General features: G+C 42.7%; 1 protein-coding gene across 2 annotated transcripts in view; it reads left to right on the top strand.

The window, feature by feature from the left end:
* The window catches only part of tmem8b (transmembrane protein 8B), a 179,284-nt gene that overhangs the window by 60,545 nt on the left and 104,331 nt on the right, over positions 1 to 14,408 (top strand). For both annotated transcript variants that reach the window (XM_061906130.1, XM_061906131.1), the window contains exon 5: positions 546 to 817. In XM_061906130.1, the coding sequence (XP_061762114.1) occupies positions 546 to 817 (272 nt within the window). The remainder of the gene's footprint in view (positions 1 to 545; positions 818 to 14,408) is intronic.

Below are 14,408 nucleotides of genomic sequence, written 5' to 3'. Positions count from 1 at the left end.
ATTTTTCACACGTTCAGTTAGGCGGTTGTACAATCTTATTATTATTTTGGTCTTCTTCCTACTAAAGTGAAAATGCAAGAAAAAAAGAACAAAAAAATTTGTAATGAAAAAATTATTACATTTTCTAATTAAAAATTGATAATAATAAACATAGTCACCTGTACACTTCTGCTTTTCTAGCATTTTTTTGGTACAAAAATATCAATATGGCTCCCATATACTTTGACTTGGTGGAAAAAGTTTGGACAAAGGTATCGATATTTTGATTTGACAATTGATATTATAACGAAAGGATTTCTATATCACTACCCGTGCCGTAAAAGTACTGATTTGATGCCCATCCTGCAATACATAAAGTTGTTAAAGAACAACATCATTAATGGTGTCACCACTACATCACTTTTTACATGCTCAAGAAATATAAACGTATTCAAACTTATACTTATTTACAATCTTTATGATCGTATGAAATGAACAACAGACATATGGTACAATGTAACATAAATTTATTCTAAGATGTGTTTTCTCTCCCTGTCTCTGTGCAGAGTGTTCGTTCCCAATTACGTATCCAAAGTCAGAGTTCAGCTGGTGAACTGCGGCATGAAGGACAAAAGCAACGACACTTCTTGCCCCGTGGTGTTGAAGATGCGAGCGCGGGCGCCGCCTGTGCACAACTCAAGTGCCCTCGACTGCAGGGAGTGGAACCCTTGTGAGTTGGATGCCTCCGTGCCGGCGTGGGAACAATGGTACTACATCCTGCTGGAGAGATACAACGCCAACGCCAACGTCTACTTTCGCATCGGAGTGCAGGTCACAGGTGAGTGGAGTGTCAACATGACGGCAAATACCGTTTTACCTGTACGGTATGGAGAGGTCCAATTCAAGGTCTCTATCACACCGTTTTTCAACCTTTTTTCAGCCAAAGCACATTTTTTTCATTGAACAAATCCAAAGGCACAACACCAGCAAAAATCATAAAAAAAATGTAACTGTAGTCGATATTGAAAAACAAAAGTTATTCTCTTAATTGTTGAATATGACTTTAATCCATAGTGAATTATAGTGAAGTGAATTATATTTATATAGCGCTTTTCTCTAGTGACTCAAAGCGCTTTAAAAAGTGAAACCCAATATCTAAGTTACAATTAAACCAGTGTGGGTGGCACTGGGAGCAGGTGGGTAATGTATCTTTCCCAAGGACGCATCGGCAGAGACTCAGATGGTGGAAATGGGAATCGAGCCTGGAACCCTCAAGTTGATGGCACGGCCACTCTACCAACCGAGCTATGCCGCCCCATAACCATAAACCATAAACTATAACCCACTATGCAACAGCTCTTGTTTCAAAGTCGGTCTACTGTCACGACCTATCACATCACGCCATGACTTATAGAGTTTTTTTGGTGTTTTCCTTTGCGTTGTGTTTTAATTTTAGTTTTTCGCTTGTATTTTGGTGGCTTTTCCTGTTTTGTTGGCAGTTTCATGTCTTCCTTCGAGCGCTATTCTCCACACCTCAAGACTATTTAAGTTGTGCGGACGCTATTTTTCTGTGTGGACATTTTTGATTGTCATGTCATGTACGGATGACATGAAGTCTCGGCTCCACACGTTTAAGTCTTTGCTGTCGTCCAGCACTCTGTTTTTGTTTACTTTATAGCCAGTTCAGTTTTAGTTTTGTTTTGCATAGCCTTCCCTATGCTTCAAAGCCTTTTCTTAGCGTCACTCGCCTTTTGTTTATTTTTGATTTAAGCATTAGATAGCTTTTGACCTGCACACTGCTTCCTGCTGTCGTCTGCATATCGTGATCACGACAAACCATCGTCGTTGTTCTCGACATCTACGAAATAATTAGCTACCTGATGCCATCTACGGATATGTAAGAGTATTACACAGTTACTCCGCTGAGCTCTAGACAGCACATACACTCAACAACTGCACATTATTTGCAGATTATAATGACTGGTTTGCAAAAAATATTTTTCGCCCATTTAGGTGAAATTACATAGACTACCAGACTGTATTTCACGGCACAGTGGTTGAAAAACACTGCTCTATCAGATATGCAGTGATGGGCAGTAGCAAGCTACACGTAGCTATGCTACCTAGTTTAACTACATTTTCCTGCAGATTAGTGGTAGCTTAATTATTTTTTCAACAAGTAACTTTTCCTGTAGCTTAGCTACTTTTAGAGCCATGTAGCCAGGTACATCCAAGCTGCAAGCTACAAAGACAGAAAATGGACGAATGAGAAATGAATGAGAAAATGGATGAATGAGAAAATCCTTGATGATTGGTTAGTGTTTGAGTCAATGTTTCCTTTAATTGCTCATGTGTGTGAGCAAACGTAAAAACTCCTTGAGCACTGAGTGGTGTGGCCACACCAGCAGCACACACCTTTGCCAAACATACTAAATAACCAGTTAAATGTTTTATTATTACAATCAAATGAAAGCAGTCATTTCCATGAGATGATTTACTAATATAAGTGTTTTGGCCCGCTTACAATGAAAATAACAAATTTGTTTTTCATGAGCTGTGTAGTAGTGTTGTATGTCTGGGTGGGGGTCCTGCTTCGGAAATAAGCGGTACCTCTTTCAGATATCGCATTTAGTTCCCTTTAAAACATTCACATGTTGCACAATGAGATGTACACGGGTGATAATGTGTACATTCTTGTTTGTAAATGTATTTTTTTGTATTTTTTTCAGTTTTTCTTTATCAATCAATGTTTATTTGTATAGCCCTAAATCACAAGTGTCCCAAAGGGCTGCACAAACCACAACGACATCCTTGGTAGAGCCCAAAGGGGACCGAAAGCAATGGATGTTGAACGGGTCTAACATAATATTGTGAAAGTCCAATCCATGGTGGATCTAATATAACGGTGAGAGTCCAGTCCAAAGTGGATCCAATTTAGTAGCGAGAGTCCCGTCCATAGTGGAGCCAACAGGAAACCATTCCTAGCGGAGGCGGATCAGCAGCGCAGAGATGTCCCCAACCGGTACACAGGCGAGGGGTCCATCCTGGGTCGAGACTCTGGACAGCCAGTACTTCATCCATGGCCACCGGACCTGTGTCCCCCCCGCCCAAGCCCTCCACAAGGGAGAGGGGGGCAGAGGAGAGAAAGACAAGGAAAGAAACGGCAGATCAACTGCTCTAAATGTTACTTTAATATGATATAACAGCATTACAGTAAAATAAAAACAACTTTGTTACCATTTTTCCATTTACAGCACAACATAATAAAAATAACAGTGGTAGAATTTAGGGCGAAACTTTGGCACCTCAGTTGGATCAATTTTACCCTAAAAAAACAGTGGCACTGTTTTCCATTCCATTTACAGTAATATGCTGTAAAAACTACCTCAAAGTTTTCCGATACAATTCTGCCGACTGAACTTACAACTGCAAATACAAAGATTTAATTACAATGTATGTAAAATATATAATAGTCAAATGCACAGGAAATTATGTAATATCATGAGGCAAATTCTTGCACATTTATATTATTATCGTTGTGGTTTTTGCATTCCTTTCAGGCATTTGTGATTAAGGGCTATATACTGTAAATAAAATTAATTGGTATACTGTATTATTCATTGCTACAAGTGGCCCCTTTGAGGGCACTCATAACTTATATGTGGCCCCCAATGAAAACGATGTAATGTTTTCTTTGTAAAATCTAGCATCTTTACACCATTTAATTCAGGGGTGTCAAACTCAAATACAGAGTGGGCCAAAATTTAAAACCGAACAAAGCCGCGGGCCAAAGTTGAATAAATTAACCTTTAATAGGGACGCAAATGAGTTTTGCATTTAATATTGAGCAAGCAAGGCTTATATAACTTTATCGTGACATGCAAAATACAGTTTCAAATAATAATAATAAAAAATATCAATGGCATATCAAATACAATTGTAATAAAAATGGAATGCCTCTTTTCTATTTGCAACGTTCTGAGGTAAACATCAAAATATTTTTTTCCCACAGGTAAATTAGAAAATAAATAATAATAATGAATGGATCAAACACTGAAGCCTTGAAGTAGCAAGAGGATGTGCATGGATAAAAAGTTCATTACTGCTCAGTTTGCTACACTAATTTGCTATAACACATAACTTAATAGTGCAAAATCAACTTTCAAAAAACAAACAAAGAATCATCAATGGTATATTAAATACAATTTGTTCTCCCGAAATGTGTTTGTCATTCTTGTTTGGTGTGGGTGCCCAGTGTGGCACATATTTGTAACAGTGTTAAAGTTGTTTTTATACGGCTACCATCAGTGTGACCTGTATGGCTGTTGACCAAGTATGCTTTGCATTCACTTGTGTGTGTGTAAAAGCCGCACATATTAATGTGTCTGGGTTCGGCACGCTGTTTGTATGGAGGAAAAGCAGACGTGATGACAGGTTGAAGGGAACGCTGAAGGGAGTGCCTTAAAGGCACGCCGCCAATATTGTTGTCCGGGTGGGATTTGGTAGAAATTCGGGACAATGGTTGATTTTCGGGAGGGGCACTGAACTTTGGGAGTCTCCATGGAAAATTGGGAGGGTTGGCAAGTATGAGTATTAGCGGTGAATGCGGTGTTACAGCGGCACCGTCGCTGTATGATATCGGCGGGCCAGCTCTAATGTTAAATTGATATTGCCTCAAGGGCCAAATAAAATTACACGGCGGGCCAAATTTGGCCCGTGGGCCAGAGTTTGACACCCATGATTTAATTGTTAGTGAAGACTGTAATTGTGTTCAGAGATTCGCTGAAAATGAGCTTCCCCTACTTGAAAGACCAGCAGTCACCACTGACATAAACTACAATGACGTGTTTTAAAAGGACTGTAAATTAAAAATCAAACGATGACCCCTTTAAGTCAATTTGATTTCTATCGCGTCGATTGAGATGTTATCTCAAGGCACCCAAGGACATGAAGCCTGTCTAGATCCACACTCCTTATACATGAAAGGAAACTCACTTCTAAGGACCTTGAATGCCCTGCCTTCACCAAACCTCTGCTTCAATAAATCAACAGAAACTAAGGTTGTCCCAATAAGAATATTTTGGTACTGGTACCGGTACCAACATTTTGGTACTTTTCAGTATTATTCTAAATAAAGAGGACCACACAAAATGGCATTAAAAATCTTACGGTACATTGAAGATATGTGTATTATTGCAATCAAAGAACAATTTTGTCCTTAAATAAAATAGTGAACATACTAGACAACTTGTCTTTTATTAGTAAGTAAACAAACACTGGCTCCTATTTAGTCTGCTTACGTATGCAGTAACATTATGTCAAATGTCATTCTATTATTTTGTCAACATTATGAAGGACAAACTGTAAAAATGGATTATCAATCTACTTGTTCATTTACTGTTAATATCTGCTTATTTTCTATTCTAACATGTTTTATCTACACTTCTGTTAAAATGTAATAATCACCTATTCTTCTGTTGTTTGATACTCTTTGATACTTTGATAAGTCCTCATGTGTCCGGCCGGGGACATATTTCCTGAGTTTATAAACATAATATGAATTTTAAAAAAAGGAGAAAAGATTTTGTGAAGATAAAAAATATTGATGTAATCATAGTAGTATCGACTAGATACACTATTGTAATTGGTATCATTACAGTGGATGTTAGGTGTAGATCCACCCATGGCATTTGTTTACATTCAGGGGTGCTAGCTTGCTTTGAGCGGTGAGCCATTGTATCCTCCTAGGGTGTGTAGTGAAGCATGTTTAGCTATTTCTCGTCCTCCAGTGATAATGTTAATTGTAAAAAACATACTTTATTTGTCGCCATGGAGGCGAGGATTAGTGATTTAGAAATAGCTAAAAAACTGCTGACTGCGGATGGATGTTCGCTGCTAGCTTGCTAGCTATGTTTTAAAACACCTCTTCCTGAGGGCGTTTCGGTGTTATAAATTCACCTTTATCTTTAGTTTTTAAGCCAAAATGCATCCGTTCTCTCTTTTCTGTCTGCACTCTGTATCTGCTTGTAAGTACATCGTGTGTGTGTGCGCTGCCGAACATGCTCCTCTGCTCGTAAAATCAGCAATGTCATGATGTGACCTAAACAAAAATAAAATACAATGAGGAACTGGTACTTTTCAAACAGAGTATTGTACTGTTTTTGATTCACTGGTGCCGTGATACTATACTGGTACCGGTATACCGTACAACCCGAACAGAAACATCAATTCAGATTAAATTTGATCTTCAAGTAAAATTTCAGGCGTTGTAGGTCAGAAGTATCCAGACCCAAGAGGCCCCTAGGGAGGCTTGTTGCTGAAAGGACCCCCCTGTGGAAGCACTAAAGAGTCTGTTAGTCCTGCGTTAAAGTGCAGCTTGTTGTTTTAAGCTCGTGAAGAGCAAAAATATCCTGCGCTCTCATTCCCCGCGGGGGGGGTGGAAACTGCGGGAAGTCCGCTACCGCGCAAAGACATACCCCCATCCTTCCCCCTCCCACTGCTCGACATTGTGCTATACAGTGCACCTTGTCACCATGGCAACACAGGCACTAATTATTCACAGTCTGTCTTTTCCCCTGCTGGCCAGGCTGATCTTACTTGACCTTTAGCAGGTTTCAACTAAAGACCACTTCAGGACCATCCAGAGCGCATCTTGCTCTTGTAGGACTTTTCCAACAAGAAACTAGGCTGCCCTTTAATTTTTATTATTGTTGTTTTTGCTATGCAGGTTCTCTGTAGACAATTTGGCATTAAAGAGGGAAGAACACAAGCCAAATCTTTGGATTATGAATGTTATTGAGTTATCGAGCCCCTCCTCGACATTTTGATTATTCCCACTGATATTAAAATTCCTATCACAACTGCAGCCAACTGCCTTAAGTGTTTTAACAGCCTGAACAAACTACTTTACAAACCATGCAGAGAAATAACATTTGCGCAAAGCAGGCCGGGCTCCAGAAACCTTTGCAGTCCTTCTCCCTGGGGAAGCGCTGCTGTTTGACTGTCGCCATCAATGACCGCTTCCCAGCTAGTCGCTTTGTGTTCAGTGAAAGCACACTGCCGCGCAATTACCGTGAATCTCTGTCTCATTAAAAAGCTTCCTGTTTACATAGAAGAGGCTTGCCGAAAGGGATGATCTGCAAACGACTCTTTTGCTGAGCGAGCGCGCCTAATGCTGCAAGTGAAATAAGACGGCCTGTTATTTCTTGTACGTGGGAGACGGGCTGCGGATTAACAACAGCCCCCGGTTTCACCCTCACGCCCACTGTGGCGCCTCAAGTAAAGTGTTAGGAACTGTCAAAACACGAGCATAAATCTCATCGTTTTACATTGAAGAGGAAAATGAAGGCCAGTGTACCGGTACTAGTATTAGTGGTACTAATGAATCAAAAACGGTACTGTACTCTGTTTGAAAAGTACCGGTTCGCCATATATATATATATATATATATCTCTCTCTCTCTATATATATATATATATATATATATATATATATATATATATATATATATATATATATATATATATATATATATATATATATATGTATATATATATATATGTATATATATATATATATATTTATATAGAGAGAGATATATATATATATATATATACATATACATATATATATATATATGTATATATATATATATATATATATATATATATATATATATATATATATATATATATATATATATATATATATTTTTTTTAACACACATGATGCCGCGTCGTCACGTCGTGACATTGCTGGTTTTACAAACAGAGGAGCATGTTCGGCAGTGCACACACACGTTCGGAGTACTTACAAGCAGGAACAGCGTGTAGACAGAAAAGGAAGAATGGACACATTTTGGCTTAAAAAGTAACAGTAAAGGTGAAGCTATAAGACTGAAACTCCCTCAGGAAGAGGTGCTTTAAGACATGGCTAGCTAGCTAAGAGCTAACATAAATCCGCAGTCTGCAGTGTTTTAGCTACTTCTAAATCACTAATCCACGCCTCTTTGGCGACAAATAAAGTATGTTTCTTACATGTATCATCCCTGCAGGACGAGGAATAGCTAAACATGCTTCACTACACACCCTAGGACAGGGGTTCAGTAACCTTTTTGGCTGAGAGAGCCAAGAAGTCAAATATTTTAAAATGTATTTCCGTAAGAGCCATATAATATTACTGAACACAACTAAACGTGTGCATTTTTAAGTAGGACCAACATTTCCAGAGTATAATAGGTCTCTTATTCTCTGTAATAACATTGTTATTCTGAAGCTAACTGTGGAGGGGGCGTGGCCTGCGGGCCTGCAGCAAAGTAGGATGTTGCCAGGACCGACCTCGAAATCAGCGACAGGTGCGTAGATGGCCCACCTGGGCCTTGTTATCTAATCACCTGTCGCTCTGTTATAAGCAGCAGCCAGGAGGAGAGACAGGGTTGGGGATGGACCCAGAGGGCGAATGAGGACGAAAGAGAAAAAGACAATTGCTGGAAAGCAACTGAGAGACTAATTGAAAAAAAAAACAATATTTTAACCCTAAAACAGGCTCTAATGTCGGTGCTTGGTGGTCTGAAGAACCCCCAGGAGGGCAAGCCCAACACTAACCAATAATAAATAAATTACTTCTTACCATTAACACAACTTCTTGAACATAAAAATGCATGAGAATGTTTTATATTTTGAATATTATTTTTAACACTATGATTACAAGTGGAATTATTCATTACTGATCGTGTTAAGCAATGTCAGCTCAGATTTATCCGAGAGCCAGATGCAGTCATCAAAAGAGCCACATCTGGCTCTAGAGCCATAGGATCCCTACCCCTGCCCTAGAAGGATACAATAGCTCACCAGCGTCACAATGTAAACCCATGGGTGGATCTACACCTGACATCCACTGTAATGATACCAAGTACAAGAGCGTATCTAGTCGATACTACTATGTGTAGGTGTACACCTAATATTGTGCATGTTCCTTATGCATCTCTAATAACCTGAAATCCTTCAAAATGTTTGCATCCAATCGTATCAAGGACCTTGGTAACGGACTCGGCCAATCAGTGACTTGTTGGGTGGCGGACTGGCGAATGAGGAGGAGAGGAGGGGCGGGACAAGGAGAGAGAAGAAAAAACAAAAAAAAAAAGAGACGAGAGATGGCGGCACCTGGAGAGTTCCGAGATTGACGAAGATTGGCCGACGGAGATTTGTGGTAGGAGTAACGATAAATAACAGTTTAGCTCTTAGTTACCGCGTGTATGACAGGGTAATCTGGGCTACGGAACTGTTAAGGGTTGTCAGTGGCGTGTGGAAGACCGGAAGACTCCATGCTAACCACGTTGAAGACTCGTCCGCCATTATACCAGCAACAAGTATAAGTCGTGTAGTGCGAGGCACACGTCCTCGTTAGGTAGGGAAAAGTGTTTTTTTTATGCAAGTGTATTGTTAGCCGTCATCAACGTGGGAGTCTCGTCACGTCAGAGGGACGACATCCAGCCTGTTGACTCCTGCAGTACAGACGTGTTTGTGGCTCGACCCCCGCCCCGCTCTCCTCCTCATCCTCTCATGCCAGTGATAAACGGTGCGGTTGGTGAGTAAAAAGACTTCCCCTGCCACACATAACTCCACCATTTGGACCGGACATTGCGCCCATGTTGGACAGGGTTTTTTGGGGTTTTTAACGATCGTCACAAACGGAACGTTACCGTCGGATGACCCAACCCAAAAGGAACTTTGAACTGAATGTGAACAAGAAGAGAACATTGTATAATGTGAAAACTGTGTGAGACTGTTTTCGGGTTTGCTATTAATAGCAAGGGTACTGTGTGTGCATTTTGTTCACAAACATACGACTGTTAGTTGCATATGTGGGATTTTTGCTGGGGTTTTGTGTGTTATTGTGCCACTCTAGTGAAGTGAAGGTGAACACGACGTGTTGGGTTTCTTATAGGGGTTACAGATTATTATAGAAATCAATCCTATAAGTCTATATCTTGTTATTATATATTTTTCTACTTTTCTGCCTTACTTAGTATTACAGTACTAATACTAGTTTAATAAATAATAACCTTTTCCAACTTTCATGATACTGATTTTATGGTGAAGTTTTTCCTTTCCCTGAAGTAGGGGCGTCTCGTCCTCTGTTCTGGAGCATAATAGTTAGGGGGAATACAGTAAGTCCCACACACTGACACTTACATACTTATTCTGTACTTTAGGTTCTCATCGTGACAGGTTCAAATCCTAGAGCCTAAGCTATTGTGTTCTGACTGGACAGGCAGAGTGAACACGAGATTCATAGGCTTGGGGGTTAGGGATTTAGCTCCTCTAACTTCCTGCCATTCAGGGAAGAGTGATTTACCCCTACTAGGCAGACGTAGGTCCCGTCTGTTACATTTTGGCGTCACGAACAGGATCACTTCTTGTAGCTTTGTAGTTTTTGCACGATGGCTGAGATGGAAGAGTTAAGGAAGCAATTTAATGATCTCCAGAAAACAGTTACCGCTCAGACAGCTAGGCTGGGAGAACAAGCGGTACTTCTTGATCAGGCCAGACAAGATCAGAGGGAAGCGCTGATGATGGCTAAGACAGTTATCGAGCAGCAGGCCAAGAACCCTTCGTCTTTGTATATCCCAAGAGAGAGAAAATGTTCCGATTTCACTGGTAGCCCAGCCCTAGGGGAACCTAGCGTTGAGGAGTGGATAGCATCCATGAAGTCTAGTTTCAAGATAGCCCGAGTTCCAGAAGAAGATCAAATTGAGCTGCTCAGACAGCACCTCAAGGGGGAGGCGAAACTAACAGTTAGGTTTCTGTTAAGTGAAGGAACTACTGATATCACAAAAGTCTTTGAAGTTCTAGAGAAAACCTATGGCGACAAGGTCCCGGTTGGTACTCGCCTTAGAGAGTTTTATGATAGAAAGCAAGGGTCAGGTGAAAAGATACGTGCCTACGCTTATGATCTTCAGGAAAAACTATGTAAGCTGAAACGGCGAGACCCAGGGCGAGTCCAAGATTCAGACCAAATGCTGAAAGAGCAATTTGTACTTGGGTTAAGAGATGACTTCTTACGGCGTGAAACAAAGAGACAAGAGAAAGCCCACCAACGCTGTCCTTCCTTGACCTGATGCAAGCGGCCATCACATGGTCTGAAGAAGAAGAAGCCCCTCCAGCTGCGGCTGCAGCCAGAGGCCCAGTGCGAGGAGTGGTTCATGCAGCGGCTGCTGAAGAAACCTCCTCTCCACTGACCCTGAAATCACTATACGAAGCTATTCAAAACATTTCAGCCCGCCAAGAAGAACTCTATAAAGCAGTTCACGGAAGGGAGCAAACTGTAGTGCACACTAGACCTGCTAGACCACCTCTAAGAGATGAGGAAGGATGACTAATTTGCTATTCCTGCAATAAACCTGGCCACACGAGCCGTACGTGTCGGCAGGGTAAACCAGCAGAGAATAGAGCGACGATGACAGCCGTTGCCACAACAGAGTGTCAGGCCGAGAATGACACACAAGGCTCTGGTGGTTTGGTTTTAGCGGGCATTAAAGCCGTTACCCAGACCAACGAGAGGGACTCACCAGCTTCTAGTGGTGCATTTGGGGAGTGCTTCACAATTGATGTTTTGATAGATGGAGTAAAAACCAGCTGCCTTTTAGACACTGGTTCCGAGGTCACTACCATTCCAGAGAGTTATTTCAGGGAACATTTCCAGGGGACCGAGTGCTGTCTGTCACCAGCTAAATGGGTTCGTCTAACAGCAGCTAATGGCCTTGAAATTCCAGTGATCGGGTGTTTGGAGGCTGATATTGAGTGTATGGGCAGGTTGTTGAAGGGACGGTGTGTTTTTGTGCTAAAAGACAGTTGCAGCGGCCAGAAAGAAAAGGGAAAACCACCGGGTATTTTGGGAATGAACGTAATCGGAGGGCTCAAGGGTTTCCTCTCTGACTTCAAGGGTGTTAAGAAGCTTGACCGAGGTACTCTAAAGCCAGGCCATGCCAGCCTACGCCGTATACTGGCAACTATGGAAGAAGAGGAACGGTGTGTAGGTCCTAACGGGCGGATCGGGTTTGTAAAAGTTGCAGGGAGGCGAGCGGTCACCATCCCCCCGTTCAGTGAAAAGGTGATTGAAGGTCGCTGTAGGATACCACCCCGAGCAACATGCAAAGTGTTGGTCGAGGCATCTCCCAGGGCCAGTCTCCCACGTGGTCTACTGGTAGCCAATGTACTGGCCCAGGCTACTGAGGGGAAGGTCCCAGTGCGTGTGCTCAACTCGAGTGAGAAGACCATCACATTGTTCCCAAGGTGCAGAGTGGCAGAGTTGAGTAAACCCGAGGTCATCGTACCAAGGGAAGTAGTGTCCGTGGAGGAGGTGGATGGAGAAGTGTACGTGAGGAAGGTTAGTCGTGGGGAGGTCAAGTCGGTAGAGGGGGATGGATCATTGTATGTTCCGGTACATGCAAATCTTGAGGGCCTGACGTCACCACAGGTGCAGAAGCTGGACGATCTTCTCAGGAAACACAGGGATGTGTTCTCTGAGCATAAAAGTGATTTTGGGTACACTACCACGGTGACCCACCATATTCAGACTGGCGATGCAAGGCCAATTAAGCAAAGACACCGGCGTATACCTCCACACATATTTCAAGAGTTTAAGAGACACGTGCAAGACTTAGTCGCACAGGGGGTACTTAAGGAGAGCTGTAGCCCGTGGGCCTCTCCTGCGGTAATTGTCATCAAGCCAGACCAATCTGTACGGTTCTGTTGTGATTACCGTAAGCTAAATGGTGTTACATTGAAGGACGCCTACCCACTCCCGAGGGTTGAGGAGTCATTGGATGCCCTTGGAAAGGCAAAGCTTTTCTCATCGCTAGATTTGACAGCAGGCTATTTTCAGGTGGCAGTCCATGTAGACGATCAGGAGAAAACAGCTGTTACTACACCATTTGGCCTATACCAGTGGACTAGAATGCCTTTTGGTCTTTGCAATGCCCCTGCCACATTTCAAAGGCTGATGGAGGTAGTCCTAGGTGATCTGGCATTTGACGTGTTGCTGATATACCTGGACGATGTCCTGGTGTTTTCTAACGACTTCGATAGCCACTGCGAGAAACTGGACCTAGTGTTCAGTCGTCTGAAGGAACATGGGCTGAAACTTAAGCCAAACAAGTGTTTCCTACTAAAGTCAGAGGTCAAGTTCTTGGGTCATATTGTTTCGGCAGCGGGTGTTCGAGTAGACATGGAAAAGGTCAAAACCCTCCGTGATTGGCCGGTGCCCAGGAGTACAAAAGATGTGCGGCAAGTGGTGGGGTTCATGTCGTATTACAGGCGTTTTGTCCCGAACTTCGCCCAGCTAGCAAAGCCGTTACATTCTCTAATGGGAAAGGGGAAGAAAGAGAGTGGAGGCCAGCCTGTCCTCTTTGTGTGGAGTAGAGAGTGTCAAGAAGCTTTTGATAAGCTAAGGGAGCACCTTATGTCAGCTCCGGTACTCGCGTATCCTGACTTTTCCCTCCCTTTCACTCTTACCACTGATGGGAGCCTTCTTGGGTTGGGGGCAGTGCTTAGTCAGCGGCAGGAGGGGGTGGAGAGGGTTGTTGCCTTTGCTAGTCGAGGTCTCCGGGGTTCTGAGCGAAATGACAAGAACTATAGTGCGTTTAAGCTCGAGCTGCTAGCCCTAAAATGGGGGATAACAGAGAAATTCCGGGATTTTTTAATGTACTCAAAATTTGTCGTGGTGACTGATCATAATCCTCTGCGTTATCTCGAAACAGCTAACCTCGGGGCGGTGGAGCAGAGGTGGGTCGCCCAGTTGGCAGAGTATGATTTTGAAGTGCATTATAAGCCGGGGAGGGAGAACACTAATGCGGACGTGCTGTCTCGGCTCCCTCGAGCACAGGAGCCTGAAGTGAGCGACACTGACAAAGACTTTCTGGTCATTCAGGCTGAGGAAGTGCGGGCTGTTCTATGGCCTGGACAGGAGACAAATGCAGGAAGGTCTAGTGTGCAGGTGGCTTCCCAAGCTGCTGTTGCAGCGAAGGTTGCTGGGTATAGCTGGGAGGAGCTTCAGCAACTTCAGGTAGAGGATCCTGTAGTGGGTCCTATAGCGCGGGCAACGAAATGTAACGCTCGGCCCAACAAGAATCAGTTACAGGGGATGGCCCCAGAAAAAAAAAAACTGTCCTCACAATGGGATAGACTGAGCATCCGTCATGGTGTCCTATTTCGTAGTATTTGTGACCCCAGAGATGGTGAAGAGGTGCACCAGTTGGTAGTACCAGAGTCTCTGCGGAAACATGTGTTCAGTATGGAGCATGAACATGGGGGTCATTTCAGTCAGAAGGGTACGCTTGCACGTATGACACGAAGTTTTTACTGGCCCTCAATGAGCAGAGACGTACATGAGTGGGTGAGGCAGTGTAAGCGTTGTGCACTTGCCAAAGA

Source organism: Nerophis ophidion, linkage group LG07 (assembly GCF_033978795.1).
Source record: "Nerophis ophidion isolate RoL-2023_Sa linkage group LG07, RoL_Noph_v1.0, whole genome shotgun sequence".
Taxonomy (NCBI): Eukaryota; Metazoa; Chordata; class Actinopteri; order Syngnathiformes; family Syngnathidae; genus Nerophis; species Nerophis ophidion.
Note: the sequence above shows the minus strand (reverse complement) of the source record. Positions and strands in the feature narration are given on the sequence as shown.